The sequence below is a fragment of the Dromiciops gliroides genome, chromosome 3, assembly GCF_019393635.1.
Source record: "Dromiciops gliroides isolate mDroGli1 chromosome 3, mDroGli1.pri, whole genome shotgun sequence".
Classification (NCBI taxonomy): Eukaryota; Metazoa; Chordata; class Mammalia; order Microbiotheria; family Microbiotheriidae; genus Dromiciops; species Dromiciops gliroides.
Window position 1 is genome coordinate 417,817,989 of NC_057863.1, and position 21,906 is coordinate 417,839,894.

The window sequence follows — 21,906 nt, forward strand, 5'->3', positions numbered from 1 at the left end:
GGTCACACAGCTAGTAAGTGTTAAGTGTCTGAGGACGGATTTGAACTCAGCTCCTCCTGAATCCAGGGCCAGTGTTCTATCCACTGCACCACCTAGCTTCCCCCAAGAAGCTTACATTCTAAAGAGGAATAACAACATGTAAACAAATAAATACTAAGTAAATACAAATAATTTTGAGAGTGAGACACAAGCAACTGGGAGGGTGGGGTAATCAGGAAAGATGACATGTAGGACATATCTGAGTTATCCTTTAAAGGAAGCTAGGGTTTTTATCAAACAGAGGTGAAGAAGGGCAATATTCCAGGAATGGAAGACAGTTTTTTTGCAAAAGCACAAAAGTAGGAGATAAAGTATTGTGTTCAAGGAACGTCAAATAGGCTGCTTTGGCTTGAATATAATGTATGTGAGAGAGAGTAATACACAATCGGTCTGGAAAGATGTACTGGAACCAGGTTATGAAAGACTTAGCCAAAGAGAAGAGTTTGTATTTTATCCCAGAGGTAACAGGGGCCCTCTGAAACTTCTTGAGCAGGGGAGTGATGTGGAGATTCAAATTGTCCAACCTACAATAAAAGAGACTGAAGCAGAGCTCTGAACCAATGGCACTTTTTAAAGGGTCCATGCTCCCCTCTAATGAAGTGGACTCCAGATCTTCCTCATGATCTGAGATGCCCTCTTCTAGGATCTGGTTTTTATAGGGTTTGTTATAAATATACAAAGGAGGGGCAGCTAGATGGCACAGTGGTTAAAAGCACCGGCCCTGGATTCAGGAGTACCTGAGTTCAAATCCAGCCTCAGACACTTGACAATTACTAGCTGTGTGACCCTGGGCAAGTCACTTAACCCCCATTGCCTGCAAAAAACAAATATAAAAAGGAGGCATTGTAAAATACAGAATCTCACTGGTTGATAGATTTTGCTTTTGGGGGCCAAAAATGATGCATCAACTAGAAATGATATATGGGGGCGGATCTCGGGTTGGGCAACGCATGGGGCATCCCCACTGACTACGTGGTCACAAGATGGTCACTTGCTCATGTTGGACAAAAGACAGTGGTCCAGAGATACAAAAATAGGTTGGAGGACTTTTCCATGTAATTGAATATTCTCTACCACACTGGACTTAGTCACCATGACAAGGAAAAACAAATGTGGAAGACCTCTCATTAGCTTCCTCTGATTAAGTAAGTGAACTTACAAGTTGCAACTCACAGCTCTGGGGCCTAATATATATAACTTACAATCACTACCCCTGTGGAATCATAGCAAACACAGTGACATCATCAAACCTGTGCTTCAGAATTATATAAACTTGGCAGGTATATGGAGGAGAGATTGGAAAGGGAAAAGACCAAATAGGAAACTATTACAGTAAACTATCTAAGAGATGGCTTGAATTAAGGTGTATTTACATATGTAAAAAGAAGAGGATTAATCCAAGGTATTGTAAAGGTAAAATTGAAAAGACTTGGCAATGATGATAGAGAATGAAGAATCATGATGACTCTGAGCTTGTTAAATGAAATTACTAAAAGGATGGTGGAGTTCTCAACCAAAATAGTGAATGTAGGGGAGGGGGATGGATTGGGATCAGATAGAAAGAAGGTATTTCTTGGATAACAGTGAATTAATAAAATTTTTACCATTAGGAAATTAACTGCACATCCTACTTTTGTCTAGTCTGTTTCATGTCAACAGTATTATTTAGTCATTTGAGAATTGAGAACTAGGTTCGAGTCTTAGTTTTGATACTAACTGAATATATGATTTTGGTCAAAACATTTAATTAGTTAATGGTGAAGTTTATCTATCTGGAATGTCAATACAGTCATATCTGATATTTCCTACCTTACAAGAGTCATATACATAATATAAATACATGGACTGGTGGGAAATACACTAAATTTGGCATGAGGACCTAGGTTTGATCTTGCATAAATCACTTAATATCCCCAAGCATCATGTTCCTTATCTGTAAAAAGATGAAGCGAGGATTTGAAAACCTTAAAGCACTATTTGGGCAGCTAGGTATTATAGTGCATAGTTCTGGGCTTCAGGTCAGGAAGATTATTCTAGCTTCAAACACTTATAAGCTAAGTCACTTATTCCTATTTGCCTCAATTCTTCATTTGTAAAATAAGCTGGAGAAAGAAATAACAAACCACTCATAACAATTAACTTATCTTTGCCAAGAAAACTCCAAATGGGCTCACAAGGAGTTAGACATCACTGAAATGACTGAACAACTATAAAAGCACTATATAAATGCCAACTATTATTATCCTTATTAATTATTACTTTGGCTCTCTATGTCTGTGATATGATGAATTAGAAAAATCTCTTAGGCACCTATTGTTTCTAGAGCCTAAAAATCAAAAATGCAGCCTGACCCTAAGGTAAAGACTGGTTTTGTGTGTGGCTATGACTTTATTGTCAAACCTATATGTGAAAGAATTTTAAATTCTTTGAAGGAAAAAAAATGTCATGGATAAAATGTACAAATCACTATTCACACAATAGCGGCCACCAGAGCTGGTCTAATACTTCTTAACTGTCTCCTCTAAGATTCTATAGCTACCTAGCCATCCCCACAAGACATTGCTTATCCAGTGCCAGGAATCCACTTCTTATTTCACTGCAGATGAATACATTTTTCTCAATCCTAGGTTCTTCTCAACATTTATTAAGCACCTACTATATTCAAGGTACTATTCTAAAGAACAGCAATACAGAAATTAACATTTATATAGCCCCTGACCTCAAGAAGCTTATATTCTAATTGCAACATCGGATCTGAACACAAATAAAGCATCACATATTTCAGAGGGTTATGGATGCCCTTGTCACTCCCCTGGTCAAGAAGCTTCAATCACTCCCCATTGCCCCTAATATAAATGCAACCTCCTCCACTTGCTATTTAAACCCCTTCACAATCTGGCATCAACTTGTCTTTCCAGGCTGAATCCACATTACTCCTCACTGTTCACTTTGGGCTGTACAGCCAAACTATGCCAATGTAGGGTTCCCTGCAGATAACACGCTAACTCTTGCTTCTGTGCTTTTGCAAAGTTTGTCCCCCATGCCAGTTATGCTACGTCTCACCTCAGTTCAAGTGATACATCTTCCAAAAGGCTTTTCTTGATCTCCCCAATTAGTAATGCTCTTCTCCAAATCAATATATTTATTTTATATATATTCTGATTTGTGAACATAGAACATCCTCCTGAAAAAAAAAGTAAGTTGTTTTTGGAGGGTAAGGACTGTCTCATTTTGTATTTGTATCCCTGGTGCCTAGCATGATGCTTGTCCATCATAGATGCTTGTTGATTGATTAATTGATTGACAAGGGTACCAGAGAATCAAAATGGAGTGAGAATGAGATTCAAGGAAGAGGAGATCAATTCTAATTATGCTAACTGGGAAGGTTCCGTAGAGGAAGTGAACCTGAGCTGGGACATGAAAGAAATCTTTGTCTTTTTTCAACAGGTAGAAATGTGGGAGGACTCTGTTCTAGGTATGATGGAAAGCATGTGTAAATAAATGGTAACTAAACAGGCTAGAAAGAGATTGGTAATTGACAAGTAGTCTGGTGTGGCTGAAGTGCAGTTTTCATTAAGAGTAATCTGAGGGGGGCGGCTAGGTGACGCAGTGGATAAAACACTGGCCCTTGATTCAGGAGTACCTGAGTTCAAATCCGGTCTCAGACACTTGACACTAGCTGTGTGACCCTGGGCAAGTCACTTAAACCCCATTGCCCTGAAAAAAAAGAGAGTAATCTGAGGGGCAGCTAGGTGGCACAGTGGATAAAGCACTGGCCCTGGAATCGGGAGGACCTGAGTTCAAATCCAGCCTCAGACACTTGACACTCACTAGCTGAGTGACCCTAGGTGAGTCACTTGACCCTCATTGCCCAGAAAGAAAGAAAGAAAGAAATTTGGAATAAGGAGAGGTTGAGACCAGATTGTGGGAGGTCTTGAATACCAGGATATAGAGCTTGAATTTTATTTAGGAAGCACTGGAGGGGGAGGGGAAGGGGAAGGTTAGTAGGGAAATGAGGTAGTAAAGATTTTTGAAAACATAAAGTCTTGATCAGACCTACACTTTAAGAAGGGTTTGGGTTTGGCTTTGGTTTTGCTTTTGGTTTTCTGGGTGGGGTTTTTTGTTTTGTTTTGTTCTTGCAGTTGTGTGAAGGGGAGAGAGAAGGCTGGGAAACATCAAAGAGAGTTTGAACTAGGGCAGTGGGTGTGGACAAGAGGGTATGAAGACAAAAGGCATCGCATATATAAAATCAGTAATATTTAATTGGATGGACTGGTGAGGAGGAAAAGAAAAGACTCAAAGAAAAAAGGACTCCTTATGCAAATATCAGCCTGAAATTATTTAATATAGGACAACCTTCTCATATCACTAGAAGGAAAAGTACCAAATAAAGAATTTACTGAGATCCATCAAAAGTCAAAATGATTCTCTTTCCCAGAGACCTATACAATCCTCTACGCAGGTGGTGTCAAACTCAAATGAAAATAGATTTCGGGGGGGGGGGGCACCTATTCAGCTGTGAGTTTGAAACCTCTGCCTAGACTCAGAGTGCTAAACTGGCAGAGAAACATACCTGAGGTTGCCAGATGGTCAACCTCCTTCCGATTGGACATGTTGCTCATCCTCATAATTCACCATAGTAGTGAAGGACTAAATCCAGGTGTTCTTCTTCTCTATGGCCCAATGGTTGTTCCTTTTCTCTCCAGAAGTCCTATTGGGAAACTCTAGTGACAATCCTTCTCAGCTCTCCCAGAGGCTGTTCCACCATTGCCTCTGGCATTGTCCTTTTTGGAACCATAAGGTTTGCTGGGAGGAAATTCCTTCTCATCTCTGTGGTTGGGAGGCTTTTTATAGAGGATCTTCCTATGAAGTGGATGCAAGGTCCTTCACTATCTTGGCTGCTCTCCTCTGGAAATTCTCCAGCTTATCTGTGATTACCAGAACAGAACCTATCGATCCAGATAAAGTTAAATGAGGGCAGAGGGACTATTACCTCATTGTTTCTAGAAGCCTTGCCTCTTTTTTTTTCAGGGCAATGAAGGTTAAGTGACTTGCCCAGGGTCACACAGCTAGTAAGTGTCAAATGTCTGAGATCGAATTTGAACTCAGGTCCTCCTGAATCCAGGGCCGGTGCTTTATCCACTGTGCCACCTAGCTGCCCCAGCCTTGCCTCTTTTAATGCAGCCCAGGATAGCATTCACTTTTTGGGCTGCCACTGATTACTCTAATTGAGATTGCAGTCCAGTAAAGCCCACAGATCTTTAACAGACAAACACTGTCCAAATTTACTTCTTTCTTTTTCTTTTTTTTTCAGGGCAGTTGGGGTTAAGTGACTTGCCCAGGGTCACACAGCTAGTAAGTGATAAGTGTCTGAAGCCTAATTTGAACTCAGGTCCTCCTGAATCCAGGGCCGGTGCTCTATCCACTGCGCCACCTAGCTGCCCCTACTTCCTTCTTTTTCTATTTGCAAAGCTGCTTTTTGCACTTGGGTTTAAGGTTTTATGTTTATCTCTATTGAATTTCATCTTACTAGATTCAGCCCATTGCTCTACCTTTTCAAGATCTTTTTTGATCCTGACTCAGTTAAGTGTATTAGCTATCCCCCCCCCACATACACACACACACACACACACACACACACAATTTTTTGGTTTCATCTTTCTACTTACACCACAATGACCCAAATGTAGTCCCTGATCATTGCTTGCTTGGACTATTGTGACAGTTCCCTAATTGGTTGTCCTACATCCAGGCTTTCCTCTCTTCAACGCATCTTCTATACGATTGCCAAATTGGTCTTTCTTAGCACATGTCTGACTACAGCACTCCCTTAATCAAGAAACTTTCAGTGGCTCCCTATTATCTCTTTTGTGGTTGTTCAGTTATTTTTCAGTCACACCCGACTTTTCATGACCCCATTTGGGGTTTTCTTGGCAGAGATACTAGAGTGCTTTGTCATTTTCTTCTGCAGTTCATTTTACAGATGAGAAAACTGAGGCAAACTGGGTCAAGTGGCTTGCCGAGGGTCACACAACTAGTCCGGATTTGAACTCACAAAGATGAATCTTCCAGACTCCAGGAATAGTGCTCTATCCACTGCATCAACTAGCTATCCCTATTGTCTCTAGGATAAAATTAAAAACCCTTCTGTTTGGCATTTAAAGCCCTCCACAATCTGGCTCTGGCCTGCATCTCTATGCTTATTACACATTATTCTCCTTTGTGCATTCTGTGTTTTGGCTAAATTGGCCTATTTGCTGTTCTCTACAAACAACATTCCATCTGCTGCCCTGCACCTATCCATTGCCCTTGGATCGATCTTAAATGTGAATTAATTCTTGTCTGTGGTTGTCCATGATTTGGTGCATCCCTGGGAAAATACTGATGGTAAAAAGATGGGTCTTAATTTCAAGAAGTGTTTTTAGTGACACAAATAAAAATAACCAAACAAAATATAGAGCACATCTCCAAATGAAATTCAAACCATTTACAGTTTTATTTTTAAATGCATAGTATGAAAAAAAATAATAATAATAATATTACATTTGCTCTGTGTCCCCTCTAGATTCTATCTGCATTTGTTATCTTTTTCACTTTGCAGCAAATAGTCTGATCCTTTCTATTTCTTGTTGCATTCCTCCTATTTGTCTTTCTTTACAGCACAATCATGCTCCATTACATTAATATGTCACACATTTATAGTTTTTTCCAACATTCATACTCATTAACATAAAGGTTGTTTCTTATTTTATGCTTTTTAGCAATAAAGCAACTATGATTTTTTTAATCGATAGGTCCTTTCTACTCCCCCTTTTAATAATATATTTAGAATATAGCTTCAGCAATTGTTTGCCTTGATCATACTTTCAATAGCAAACTCTTCTAGCCTAACCACAATGACTCTATTTTATCTTTGATATCTGTTCCCACGTCACCTCCAGGTTTTCTGAATCGGACCACCTCTAATTTTGTTTGAAGCTTTTCTTTGGACTCCCCCTGTTGATAGAAAGTTAATGTTGCCCCTAGAAGTGTTTGAAAAACGCAGTAGCCTAAAGGTTTCAATATTTTTAAAATGTTATCCTTGCATAACAAATAATTAACACTATGTTATTGCTGGGGCAGCTAGGTGGTACAGTGGATAAAGCACCGGCTCTGAATTCAGGAGGACCTGAGTTCAAGTCTGGCCTCAGATACTTGACACTTACTAGCTGTGTGACCCTGGGCAAGGTACTTAACCCTCATTTCCCCGCAAAAACAAAACAACAAAAAAAACCCCACTATATTATTGCAATTTCAAGAGCTACAAGAACAGTTGAGAAACCAAAAAATTAAGGGAGCAGTGTTTAGAACTGTGAAATGGAAATAAGGGGTGAGTGGGAAATGAGGAGTCAGCCAGGCAACAGAAACCCAGGGAAGAGTCAAAGACCCCAGAAGACTAGGACAAATAGTCAGAAGGTCAAGGACTCAGATATCATGGTCAATACAGGCTAAGGGAAGCAGAAGGCCCTCTCTGGACATTCAAGTTTCAAGGATACAAAATCACCTCATCTTTCATTCAAGCATTTATTCAGGGACATGTGACCAGTATAGATAGTTTTACCTAGAAGGTGTCCAAGATGAGGGACAGTTCTACCTCTCTGATATATCCTTTCTCTTTGATTTGCTGAGATACCAGGTGGGGAGGAGGTGTTGTTAGTTCCTCTTCTCTTGACTCTACCTTCTATTAAAGGGATCTGGCTTTGAAGAAATGACAAGGAGTTCCTTTTCAAAAATGACTAGGGAGCCTTAGACTACAGTGTTTTGCAAACCTTAAAGTACTACATAAATGTTGGCTATTGTTATCATTATTAACTTAGGGGTGACTCCAAAGTCATCGGATCACATTGTTCTTACCCAGAACTCCCTCTGGAAATTCTCAGAATAGAGCTCAAATTTATGTCTCCACAGAAGTTGACAAGAAATTCTCCAGATCCCATTTAAGCAACCAAGATAACAAGTATATGTCACGTATATAGGGCAGCTTTAATTCCATCCTGTAGAGAATAAATAAAGGGGAGCCCCAACTACAGGTTAGCACTATAAATCTAGAAGTCACTGGAAGAAAGAGAATTGTCTAGATTGTTTATGGGATTTAGTAAATCATTTGTATTGTACTCTTCTATGGGATAAAATAAAGGTTGTCCTATATTCAGTAGTGTCATCCTGAATGTTATTGTGGGGAGGAGCATAAAGGACTCATAATAACCAATAAAAAATCACTACAATTTTCCTCCCTCTCCAGTGGACAGTTAGGTGGTACAGAGAATGGAGCATGGACTGGGAAGATCTGAGTTCAAATCTAGCCTCAGATACTTAAAAGCCGTGGAAGCCCAAGCAAGTTACTTAACCTCTATTTGCCACATCTGTAAAAATAGGGGCAATAGTAGCACCTACCTCCCAGGGTCATTGTGAGGATCAAATGAAACAAACATTATAAAGGACTTAGCACTGTTCCTGGCACATAGCAAGCAGTATATAAATGATGCTGCCCATGGACTAGAAGACTGGATTGTAGGATGACACTGCCCAAGAAATCCCTCCTCCTCTATCCAGGAGACGTGGGCTCAGGAACTCTCAAAGTCCTCCAGAAAACTGGTGTTTAGGTGTTCTCATTACTCTGATCATGTGGTTTTATCTTCCATAGCTGCTGCCTCCTAGTTTGAGAAGTTACACTACATCCTCTCCAAGGGTAGATCCAGGACTTTGAGATCCAGGAAGTCTCCTGTCAGGCCACTTGGGCAAAAGAACATACAACCCTGGCTCCCCAAGGTAGCCAGAAGTTCACCCCCATTTGGCAAGGTTCACTACCTCTGGTCTTTTATCTCTGAGCTGTCCTTAGGAAAAGATAAAAGCCAAAAGGGTGGAAAGGGAAATATTTTTACTGAAGGATACCCTTTCATAGCTTTCATAGACAAGAGAGTGGCTCTGACCAAGGAGGGCTTATCAAATCAAATCATCCCTAATGCCCAGGAAACATAATTAATCCTCCATGGCGGCTGTCAAAGGGCATAGGGAGAAACAATCAAAATCCCAGAGGTTCACCAACACATAAGCATATCAGATTAACGAAGTAATTCTCCTCATCAACTCTGCTGCTGACATCTTCCCTGAGGAACTCATTTACACACATTTTGGAACTATGATGATATTCTGCTGCTTATCTGATTTGGTGATCTTATAGTAAGAATCCCTACACTAACTAGGAGATTCCTACATCAGGCTGGATCTCCTTCCAAGCTAAGATTCTGTAATCTTCAAAAGTATTTCTATGTACATGACTATTCCTCTGAACCTTGAGAAACATCCATACGAAGGTGGAGAGAAAAGTATGATGATGCAGCAAAGGACATTAAATGAGAGCAGGAGGCGAATCAGGAGAGAGTAGTAGCCTGAAAACCCAGAGAGGAAATAGCATCCAAGAGAAGAGGCCAGTTAAAAGTATCAAATGTAGCAGATAGGTTGGCAATTGCGTGGTAATTGATAATGTTGGAGACAGTAGTTTCAGTTGAATGATGAGATTGGAAGAACATTCCCATGCAGATCTTGTAGGGTTAAGAAAGTAGCCATGTGGATTGTTAGTTATTGATTAAGAGAAGTAAAGAGGTACTATGGAAAGACTCTGAGCTAACCTGAGTCAGAGATCCTGGTCTCTGTGTGACATTGGGGGACTCACTTAACTGCTGTGAGTCTCAGATCACTTACCTGAAAATGAGGGAGTTGTATTATATGACCCAGGAAGATAGGTGGCACAGTGGATAGAACATCAGGCCTGGAGTTCCTGAGTTCAAATCTGGCCTCAGACACTGTCTAGCTGTGTGACCCTGGGCAAGTCACTTAATCCTGTTTGCCTCAGTTTTCTCATCTGCAAAATGAGCTAGAGAAGGAAATGGCAAATCATTCCAATATCTTTGCCAAGAAAATCCTAAATGAAGTGACAAAATGTTGAACATGACTGAAATCACTGAAGAACATTATATGAGCTATATAAAGCCCTTTCTAGCTACAAATTTATGATCCTATGGTATCTTCCTGATCATATTTTTTTTTAAGTGAGGCAATTGGGGTTAAGTGACTTGCCCAGGGTCACACAGCTAGTAAGTGCCAAGTGTCTGCGGCCGGATCTGAACTCAGGCACTCCCGACTCCAGGGCCAGTGCTCTATCCACTGCGCCACCTAGCTGCCCCTGATCATCTTTTTTGAATAGTAATAATGTCAATGATTTTTCAGGATCTGCCTCTCTCTCAGATGTCATGAGAATCAATCCCTTGAACTCTCAAAATGCATGACAATCCATATATGATGTTCAGAAAGATATTGGTACCCTGGGACATGGACTTGTGGAACATCAAGCATTTGGGGATCATTTAAAGTACCCATTCCCCAAATGTGATCATAACCCAACCAGATCTCTTCCTATTCAATTGTCAGCTCAGACTCACCAGCCATATAATCAAATGAAATAAAATAAAATACAGTTGCAAATTAAAATGAATTCAATTTCACTTTGTTTTCTGGAACTCTACAACACTCTTCCACCTCAACCCAAGAAAACTGGGAACTGACATAAATCCAGGTTTGGAGATCAGTGCCCCAAATTCCCTAAGTGTTCTTTTCATGGATCCTTCATTTAGACAGAAATCTCTAGTGTCCTATCAGCTACACAGTCAGGCACCCAGAGATCATGATCTAGCTTTGAGTAAGGAGGCTTCTTCAATGAGGAACAAATCAAGGGAAAGGTCATCGTGCTGTGTGTGCCCCATAAAATCAACTTTCCCAGCCTTCAGAGGTGCTGAGTTGGCAGGGAGCCAGCTAGGGTGCAGTGACTGAAATGTGAAAACTGCTTCAGGAGGGGAACTTGAATTGTAACCCCCTGTGTTTGCTCTTTGTCAGCAGGCTTTTGCTGATAAATAACAGTTTTACCCACAAACCAGAGGTGTTAGGTAATCCTGTTTATGTGGTGGAAAGTTAGGAGGTTCAAAGATGCTATTAGTCGTGGTGGAGAAAGAGGGAGGGAGACAGTTCGGAACTTAAAATGTAACAAAAAGAAATTAAACTTAATTTTTAAAAAAATGATGCTGTTAGTGGTGCATGGATGACTCGACTTTCGTTTAGCAAAAGACCCAGATGTTTTTTTCATAGCCCAATGTCTTTAATATAGCTCCAGCTCTCACTTTCTAGCTAGCCTCAAGGTTTCCTGTGTAGTCAGGTTTCCCTATAGGTTGAAAATGGTGTTTTTTAAAAAGTAGATGGAATATGAGTTGTACTATATACAACTTTTTATAACATGATAATGTTGATAACACATTCTTTTGTTATGTCAAAGGTACTCTGATAGCAAGTATCTATAGACATCAAAAATTAATGTTTCTTATCCTCTGTATCATGAAGATATCAATCAGTTGTTTCAGTCATGTCCAATTCTTTGTGACTCTATTTGAGGTTTTCTTGACAATGATACTAGAGTGGTTTGCCATTTCCTTCTCCAGTTCATTTTACAGATGAGGAAACTGAGGCAAACAGGATTAAGTGATTTGCCATGGGTAACACAGCTAGCAAATGTCTGAGGCCATATTTGTACTTGGGAAGATGAGTCCTCCTGACCCCAGGCCTGGCACTCTATCCACTGCACCACCTAACTGTCCATTATAATGATACATCTTATTTAATGGGCACATCATCATTGTCATCATGAGATCATAGGAATTAGTCCCAGAGAGCTTGCAACTTACCCAAAATAATACAAGTAATAAAGGAGAAAATCCAGCACTAGAAGTCAGTAATTGGTTAGGAAATTCTTCCTTATATCAGAATCCCTTTTTGAGTGTAAATTCATTTTTAAAAAACCAAAAACCTTTTTCTCTACTTAATAGACTTGGAAAACATCCTGTAATCATTCTTTTCCTAGATTCAGTATTGTATACTTCCTTAGCTTTCTTTCTTCTGGACCAAATGATTCCCAGTTTCTTTCACTTTCATGATAATTTTATTTTATTTATTTTTTTTTTAGTGAGGCAATTGGGGTTAAGTGACTTGCCCAAGGTCACACAGCTAGCAAGTGTTAAGTGTCTGAGGCCGGATTTGAACTCAGGTACTCCTGACTTCAGGGCCGGTGCTTTATCCACTGCGCCACCTAGCCGCCCCGATAATTTTATTTTTAAAACACTTTTGACCTCTTTTTAACTCTTGGAAACTTGTCTAGCTAGGTCTGTCACTTTCTCCTGACAGACAATGAACTCAAACTGAACCAATGCTGTAAGATGGTGGAGTAGGCTGGAGAGAGGGGACCAAGTTCACCTCACAGTTTTCCCCTGCTAGACCTCTCTTCATTTATCATATTTATTGCTATAACAGATCCATTAAGATTCCAACAGCTCTTTCTGCTGTGCTTATACAAAACCTTGTCTTGTAAAGGAATGTGTACAATAACTAGATTATCAGCTGATTTGTCAACCAATGAAGACATTTCATTGTCTTCAGCTAGAGTCTCCTGTGAGCAAATAGGCCAGAAATTTTAAAAGCCTGAAATTATTGTTTTTAAGACTTTGGTATTAATATATCAACAATCATTCTTCTTAAGAAGTAGACCAAAAACAAACGAACAAAAAACACACCTTCCTAAATAAAGTCCTTTTTAAGTTTGTATATTTAGCTCAAGCTGTGTGTTTGTATGCTATCAGACTAAAACATAATATGTTTATAAACTTAAGTATGTTTCCCCCCGCCCCAGGGTCCTCATATGGTAACTGAAGAACTTCATTCTATAAGCTTTGAAACACAGATCTGCCTGTATGGTTTGACTATAGATCTGGAGGTGAGTATTTGCAAGAACTATTTGCCAACTAACACAGACAAAATCTGGGGACTTGGTGGGATTTTAGAGAATACCTGGCCCCACCTTTTCATTTTAAGAGGAAGAGGCGCAGAGAGGTGAAAGTCACACAGATCTTTGGAGAAAATTTTAGAAATCGTTTAGAAAGATGCAGCCCTTTCTAGATTTTTATGATCTTCCTCAAAATCAGTCTCCTATACGTTGTGTACCTAATCTCTTCCGCCAACCACCCTCTCTGCTTTTTAATCAATATCATATCATCTTGAACATTACTGTTTTGAGTAATCTGAGTAGTTTGAGATCTGAATATAGTTTGAGTACTGCTAGATCCCCTTCCTTCCCACTTTTTTCATTATTTCCATTGAAGTGTTCCATTTTTTATTCTGCCAGATGAATTTCATTATTATTTTTCTAATTCTATAAAGTAATTCATTGGTAAAGATATTGGTACAAATCCAGTCTGTGATACTTACTTGCTGTGTGACCTTGTGTGTAACCTCTATGGGCCCCAGACAAGTTGATAGGATTTAACTGTTAAACCAGAGAAGGGTTTTTAAATTGCATTGATTGAGGGAATTCCCAGCCTGTTCACAGATTATTAATTAATTCAAATCCTCTAAATAATCAATCTGTATTAAGTAAATACATGTTTTATATTATTACTGTGTAAACAGAGACTTGCATTCATATTCTTGACTTTACTATGATACCAACAGCCTGTTGTGAAGGTTGTCCTTTGAGATTTGTCTGGGCCATAAAATTCAGGCATGAGTAGAGAGATGACTATCCTTAACAAGGCTAGGTAGGAGTGGTAGAGGGCTACATTCTTCATTTTCTTAGGTAAGAATCCAGAGTGTTTTAAGAATTTTATAATGAACAAATTCATATGGCAGAGACATTCACAGTTTATTGTTCCAATATCTCCATAAGTATCTTCATTTAAATTCAATAAGGAAAACATTAAGAAAAGTTTTGAAATTTGAGTGAAAATGAGCAACTTAAGTTAGTCAAAGTCCTGTGCTATTTGGAGCATACGAAGGAAAATTCATCTTAGAAAATCCACCTTGCACCTGACAAGAATGTGCTATTATTTGTTTTCTATTTACCAATCTGCATCATACACACATTTATTACTAAGATTCTAAAATGTTACTGTGATATGTTATAATCATTTATTCACTGGCCCAACTTCCAGTAAAACAGAGAAATCACTTAATACAGCTATGAACAACTCACAAATATCATGCTTTCAAGTTATAATGAAGTTTCATATATTTGATCTCACTATAAAGCAAGCAATACAAGTATTGTTATCTCCATTTTACAAATGAGTCTACTGAGTTTCAGGAAGGTTGGAATTTGCCACAGTGACACAACTAATAAGAGGGGCAAGGAATGGCTATGCAGAAGTTTGTCTGAGAAAAGATCCAAGGGGTTTTATAGACTGCAAGGTCAAGATGAATCAGTGATGAAGAGAGCATTGGCTCTACCCTCAGGAAGACTTGAGTTCAAATCTAGCCTTACATAATTACTAGCTGTGTGACCCCAGGACAAGTCACTTAACCATTCCATGCCTCAGTTTCATCAAATCTAAAATGAAGATAATAACTTACTTCCTAGGGTTGTTGTGAGGATAAAATGAGATAATATTTGTAAAGTGCTTTACAAACTTTAAAGTGCCTTATAGACACTATTAGGTAGCTAAGAAAATGAATGCATTTGGGGCTTCCATACAACAGTCATTGTCTAGGAGTAGGGATTCAATAGTCCTGGGCTGTTCTGCTCTACTCAGCACACCTAAAGTCTTGTATTTGATACCTGGCACACTTTTACAAAGATATTGATAAGCTGGAGAACATCCAAGCAAGAGAACCAGACTAGGGAAATGTTTCTGAGATTATGCCATATGAAAATAGGGTAAATGTACTGGAGATGGTTAGCTTGGAAAAGAGAAAATTTTAGGAAGACGTTATAGCTGTCTTCAAACATTTAAAGAAGGGTCACATGGAAGAGGGATTCGATACTCTGCTTGGTCCCAAAATGTAAACCTCAGAATGAAAAGGCAAATTTAGACTTAATAAAAGGAAAAATTCCATGATAAGTAAAATTATCCAAAAGTGGCATGAACTGCCATGGCAGGGTACCCCCTCCCTCATTGTTCCAATATCTCCATAAGTGTCTTCATTTCAATTCAATAAGGAAAACATTAGGAAAAGTTTTGAAATATGAGTGAAAAGGAGTGAATTAAATTAGTCAAAATCTTGTGCTATTTGGAGCATATGAAGGAAAATTCATCTTAGAAAATGCACCTTAAAATGGCAAGAATCTGCTAGTATTTGTTTTCTATTTGCCAATCTGCATCATACACACATTTATTTACATACTAAAATTCTAAAATGTTAGTGTGATATGTTATAATCATTTATTCACTTCAAACAAATATTGAATTACCCCCTTGCTAAGTATGATCAAAAGGCATTTTTGTTCAGGTATAAGTTGGAATAGATGTTCTCTTTGGTCCCTTTGAACTCTGAGAGTCTGTAATTCTAGTAATAGCAAGACTGAAACAGTGGTCTCCAAATTCCTGGTGGAATGATCTTTCCCCTACATCCTATTGCCCATCCATTCACCAGCTGTATTTTCAGATCTACCTGAAGAGGCAGCCTGGGAAGCGGGAGTGAGCATTAAACTAAGAGTCCCATGATCTGGATTCTCATCTCCATTCTGCTAATTGCTAGCCTTGTGTCTTTGAGAAAATCACTTAACCTAACTTCAACTTCTTTACCAATAACAGTGTAGGAATGACCTACCTCACAAGATATGAAATAAGGCATAGAAGGGCTTCCAAAAGTAAAACGCTCAAAATAAATATAGGATACTTTTTTTTGTTTTATTTATTTGTTTGTTTTAATATGGGATACTTTTATGGGGAAATCACAAGTGAGCTTTTTAAAAAATAATATTGGCATCATGGTTATATCCTCTATGATTTTTTTTGTATTTTAAAAGTATAACTTATAATGATAGATAATATCTATATAACACTGTATGATTTACAAAGCATTTTACAAATATTATCTCAGTTTATCCACACAATCACTCTGGAAGATAGGTACTATTATTATCCCCATTTTATAGATGAAGAGACTGAAACTAAGGAGTGTTGAGTAACACTCAGCTAGTAAGTGCTCAGCTAGGGTCACACAGCTAGTAAGTGTCTGAAGCTGGAGTTGAACTGAAGGCTTCTTTATCCCAAGTCCAATACTTTATTGTGCTATTTCAACTCTTTCCAGTTTGGGCTTTTCTGAAACCATCAAGTCACCCTATGATTTCATCTCTGATGGATTTTTTTTCCCATTTTCTCCAACAGTAATAATTATTAGAATATGCACTTGCTGGGCTGAAATATACTATCAGCTTTTTCTACATCAATAAATGTTAGACACTAATATCTTTGCATGTCTTTTTTACAGACAAATTCATTACCTGTTGTGATGATTTCCAATGTTAGTCAATTACCTAATGCTTGGGCTTCTATAATTTGGTACAACTTATCAACCAATGACTCTCAGGTAGGAAGATGCTACATATTTGTATTCCCTTATTTCCCTGTAATTACAATGTATTTCTTGTTGTACAAACAGTCAGTCAACTAGTATTTAAGTAGCTACTATGTGTTATGCATTGTGTAAAGAGCCCAAAATACAAAGAAAGTGAGAGAGAAAAACAATCTCTGCTCTCAAGGAACTCACAATATAATTAGGAAGAGAGTATGTAAAAAATTATTTACAAACAAGAGATAGATAGATGATAGATGATAGATAGATGATAGATCGATAGATCAATAGATGATAGACATAGACAAACAGATCGATGGATCAATATACAGACATAGATCAATAGATGATAGACATAGATAGATGATAGGCAAATATGGATCGATGGATGGATGGGATGGATGGATAGAGAGATAGAGAAAGAGATAGAGAGAAAGAGAGATATAGATAGATAGATAGATAGATAGATAGATAGATAGATAGATAGATAGATAGATAGATAGATAGATAGATAGATAGATAGATATAGATAGATAGATAGTCATCTCAAAGAGAGCCACTAAGATTTAAAAGGATTAGGAAAGAGTTCTTGAGAAAGTGGTATTTTGCTGAGACTTGAAGGAATCCCAGGAATCCCTCAGGTGGAAGGAAGAGAGTTGCAGGCATAAGCAGCAGTCAGTGAGAAATCTCAGAGCCAGGAAATGGAGTATTGTATTCAAAGAACAACAAAAAGAACCATGTTACTGGATTGCAGAATATGTCCTAGGGAGGGCTGAGGCTGGGGCAGGGTATAAGGTGTAAGAAAGTGGAAAGGTAGGGGCAGCTAGGTGGCACAGTGGATAGAGCACCAGCCCTGGAGTCAGGAGGACCTGAGTTCAAATCCGGCCTCAGACACTTAACACTTACTAGCTGTGTGACCCTGGGCAAGTCACTTAACCCCAATTGCCTCACTGAAAAAAATTTTGAAAAAAAAGAAAGAAATTGGAAAGGTAGGAAGGTTATAGACAGTTTTGAATGGAAAACAGAGGATTTTCTATTTGACCATGGAGCTAATAGGGAATGCCTAGAGTTTATTGAGTAAAGGGATGACATGGTCAGAACTGCATTTTAGGAAGATCAATGTGGCAGCTAAGTGAAGGATGGACTGGAGTAGAGAAAGACTTGAGGCAAAAAGAACAATACTTGGGGGCAGCTAGGTGGCGCAGTGGATAAAGCACTGGCCCTGGATTCAGGAATACCTGAGTTCAAATCCAGCCTCAGACACTTGACACTTACTAGCTGTGTGACCCTGGGCAAGTCACTCAACCCCCATTGCCCTGCAAAACAAAAACAAAACAATAAATACTTATAGGCACAATAAAATTATACCTTAAAAAAAAGAACAATACTTAGGCCATTGCAATAGTCCAGGTGTTGATAAAGGCCTGCATTAGGATGGTTGCTATGTCAGAGGAGAAAAAGGGACGTATGGAAGAGATAGGTAGAAGGAAGAAATGACAAGATTTAACCAATTGGGTATGGGGTGGAAGTGACAATTGCCAAGGAAATCACCTAGAATTTGAGCCTGGATGACTGAGACAATAGTGGTATCCTTTATATTAGGGAGTTAGGGAAAAGGGAGGATTCGGAGGGGGAAATAATGATTTCTATATCGGAGGAGCTAAATTTAAGATCTCTATGGGACATCCAGTTCAAGATGTCTAAAAGGCAGCTGGAGATTGCTAAGAGCAGTTGAAAGTTACTAAAAGGCAAAACTGGAATTTGGAAGAGAAGTTAGAGCTGGACAAATAAATCTGAGTGTCATTTCATAGAGATGATAGTTGAAATCAATGGAGCTGGTGAGATCACCAAGTGAAATTGTATATAGAGAGAAGAGAACCTAGCACAGTCTTGGGGGAGCCTTCTTCTTCATGGATGAAAATCCAATGAAGGAGACAAAGAAGGAGTGGTCAGACAAAGAGAAAGAAAACTGGGAGAAAGCAATGTCATGAAAACCTAAAGGAAAGAGATTAATCAAGAAGAGGGTGATGGATGGGGTCAAAGGCTGCAGAGAGGTCAAGAAGGATGAACAACACATGCATATAGAAAGAAATTCCTCCAGTTAAGGCACTTCTAATGGGTATATATATATATATATATATATATATATATATATATATATATATATATATGAATAGGTCTATGTGTGTATGTATGTCTATGTGTATGTATATATATATATATATTTAATTGCACACATTTTCTGTAGTTACATTTTTATAAAGAATTACATATTTATAGCCTGATTTCTCAGGACTACCAACTAGTTCTAATAATTTGTAGTGAAAGGACTGTTTTTGTTGTTGTTGTTCAGTTATTTCAATTCTCTCCAACTCTGTGCCCCGTTTGGGGTTTTCTTAGCAAAGATACTACAGTGGTTTACCATTTCCTTCTGCAGCATTTTTTACAAATGAGGAACTGAGGCAAATAGACTTAAATGACTTGTGGAGGGTCACACATCTAATAAGTGTCTGAAGCCAGATTTGAACTCAGGAAAATGAGTCTTCCTCACTCCGGGTCTGACATTCTATCTATTACTGCACCGCCTAGCTGCTCCTGAAAGGACTGTACTTGCTACTTCTAAATAGTCCTTCCTAATCTGTCTTGTGCCTGAGGTACTATGTAATCCAATCATTTGGAGTCAGAGGACCTGGTCAGGGTTCACATGCCAACTCTTCCACTTCTTCCTTAGACAAGCCATTTGATTTCTCTGGATCTCTCGAGATGACCCCTCTGCTCCATTTTGCTCTATGCTTCTGCCACTAGCCTGGGAATGGCCTGCAGATAAGTTCCACATGACACAATTTCTTTGTACCTATGGGTTGTTCCCCCTCCCTAAGGTTCATCCCTAGACTCATTCCCCCTGTTCAGCCAGTCACAGGAAACCTGCTGAGTTTCATAAGCAGCTGTGAGGATCATTTACAGTTCTCGATTAGCCACTGAAGGCAGGGGGTCTCTAGGAGCACAGATCACACAGTACATAGATCATAGTACAGTTAACCTAGCTCTACATTGCCTGTGTTTTGTTGCCATCTGGTGGTTATGCGAGGATTTCTAAGAGATAAATTGGGCTCCAGTGAGAGCCTGAGAGCCCAGGACGAAGGGGAGTGCTGATCACTCCCTTAAAAGAGGGAGAGGTTGAGGAAGGGGTGATGAGTCAATCCCACGCATTTTCTCTGCCTCCTGACTCCTGTGGTATCAGATTTTTTTTTTTTGGCTAATTTTAAATAGCTTGTCTAGCTGAATTGAAATGAGAAATCTTCTGCAAAGGCAGGAATTCTTTTCCTCATCAACAGTTAATTTGGGGGTGGGGGGGTGACAGATGCCATTTGACCTATCCTTCCTTCCTAACTTTGTCTAGTCACTGAAGATAAATTTTGAAGAGAATTACTTGTATATTTTCCCGCTCTCTATCTGTATAGGAATTAGAGGTAGATTCATAGTTTAATAATAGTTGGAAACAGAAATGAATGAAAAAGCATTTATTAAATGCTTACATCAGACCAGATTTATGTTGGGCCCCAGGGATACAAATATTTTTAATTGTAATTTTTTATTTTAAACTTAAATACAAAATGAGAAGGGGGGGATATTGCCAGGTACAGGTACCCAGAAGAACATAAGAGAGGAGTCTATATAAAATGATAAATTTACATTTCAAGAAAACATACAATAAATACCATAGATTGTTTTTTGTATGTTTTCTTGAAATGTAAATTTATCATTTTATATAGAATCCTCTCCTATGTTCTTCTGGGTACCTGTACCTGGCAATATCCCCCCCTTCTCATTTTGTATTTAAGTTTAAAATAAAAAATTACAATTAAAAAATATTTGTATCCCTGGGGCCCAACATAAATCTGGTCTGATGTAAGCATTTAATAAATGCTTGTTTTCAAAGCTGCCCAGCTTTTCTTTGCTTCCTTATTGTTGTTTTTTTGCAGGGCAATGAGGGTTAAGTGACTTGCCCAGGGTCACACAGCTAGTAAGTGTGAAGTGTCTGAGGTCAGATTTAAACTCAGGTCCTCCTGAATGCAGGGCCAGTGCTTTATCCACTATGCCACCTAGCTGCCCCTTTACTTCCTTGTTGGTTTTTGTTCTTTGCTGTGTACTTTTTACTTTATTTTTGCCTCCCTCCTTCCTCTTCCTTCCCTTCCCTGCCCCCCAACCACTAAAGAAGGCTACAATTCTGCATGGATATATATACATATTCAAAGATATCTATAAACATATATATATGTATATATATATACACTCATACACATATACACTCATGTGAAACCGTACTATGTTTATTTCCACTTGTCATCTGTTTCTCTGAAAGTGGATAGCATCTTCCTTCATATGTCCAAGTCTTTCCATGTTTTTCTAAATCAATCAACTCATCATTTCCTACACCGAAGCAGTATTCCAACCCAAGAGCAGCTAGCATACTGGCACAGTGGATAGAGCACTGGCCCTGAAGTTGGGAGAACCTGAGAATCTCACCTCAGAAATTCACTAGCTGTGTGACCCTGGGCAAGTCACTTAACCTCAATTGCCTTAAAACATCTGGGGCCATCTCCAGACATCTTACCACTGGACCCAGATGGTTCTGGAGGAGAGAATGAGATTAGTGACCTTGTGCAGCCCTCCCTCACTTAAATCCAATTCACTGCAATCACATCCTATCTGAGAAACTGTCTATGAAAGTTTTTTCCTCAATTTTCTGCATTTCTTCTATTCTTGGCTATATAAGTTTAATTTATAAAAGGAAATTTTAATTTAAAATAATGAAAATTATTCTTTTTACACTTCTACAATGCTGTCACCTTATAAGAGAGTTTAAGGTCTGATACTGCTGAATCTACTTCCTTTACATCTTTTTTCTCCTGGTGTCTTTGAAGTTCCTGAACTTTTTTTTCTTCCAAATGAACTTTTTATTATTTTTTCTAACTCAGTAAAAAAAATTTTAAGTAATTTAATTGTTATGACATTGAATAAATAGATTAGTTTGGTTAAATTGTCATTATTACAATTATATTGGCTTTACCTACCCATGAACAATAAATGTTACTTCTATTATTTAGATCTATACAAATATGAAAATTAAAGAGTTTGCCTCAATAAGTTTTCATTCTAATGGAGGAATCAATCAGTTAATCAGTAAACATTTATTAAGTGCCTGCTACAGTGCCAGGGACCATGCTAAACTCTTGGGAATACAAAGAAAGGCAAAAGACAATGCATGCCCTCAAGGGGCTAACAATCTAATGAGGGAAGCCAAGACAAGGTAGAGAGGGTGGCTATTGTTGTTGTTTGTCCTTCCTTCTTGAAGAGGACCATGACAAGGGGAGGTGATTTCATGATGTGCAGTGAATTGGGTTTAAATGAGGGAGGGCTGTGCAAAGTCACCAGCCTCAC

At 38.6% G+C, this 21,906-nt stretch overlaps 1 protein-coding gene across 1 annotated transcript in view; it reads left to right on the plus strand.

The window, feature by feature from the left end:
* Positions 1–21,906, plus strand: part of STAT4 (signal transducer and activator of transcription 4) — a 155,828-nt gene that overhangs the window by 121,924 nt on the left and 11,998 nt on the right. Inside the window, exons 14-15 of the mRNA XM_043994671.1 lie at positions 12,806–12,889; positions 16,381–16,479. Of these exons, the coding sequence (XP_043850606.1) occupies positions 12,806–12,889; positions 16,381–16,479 (183 nt within the window). The remainder of the gene's footprint in view (positions 1–12,805; positions 12,890–16,380; positions 16,480–21,906) is intronic.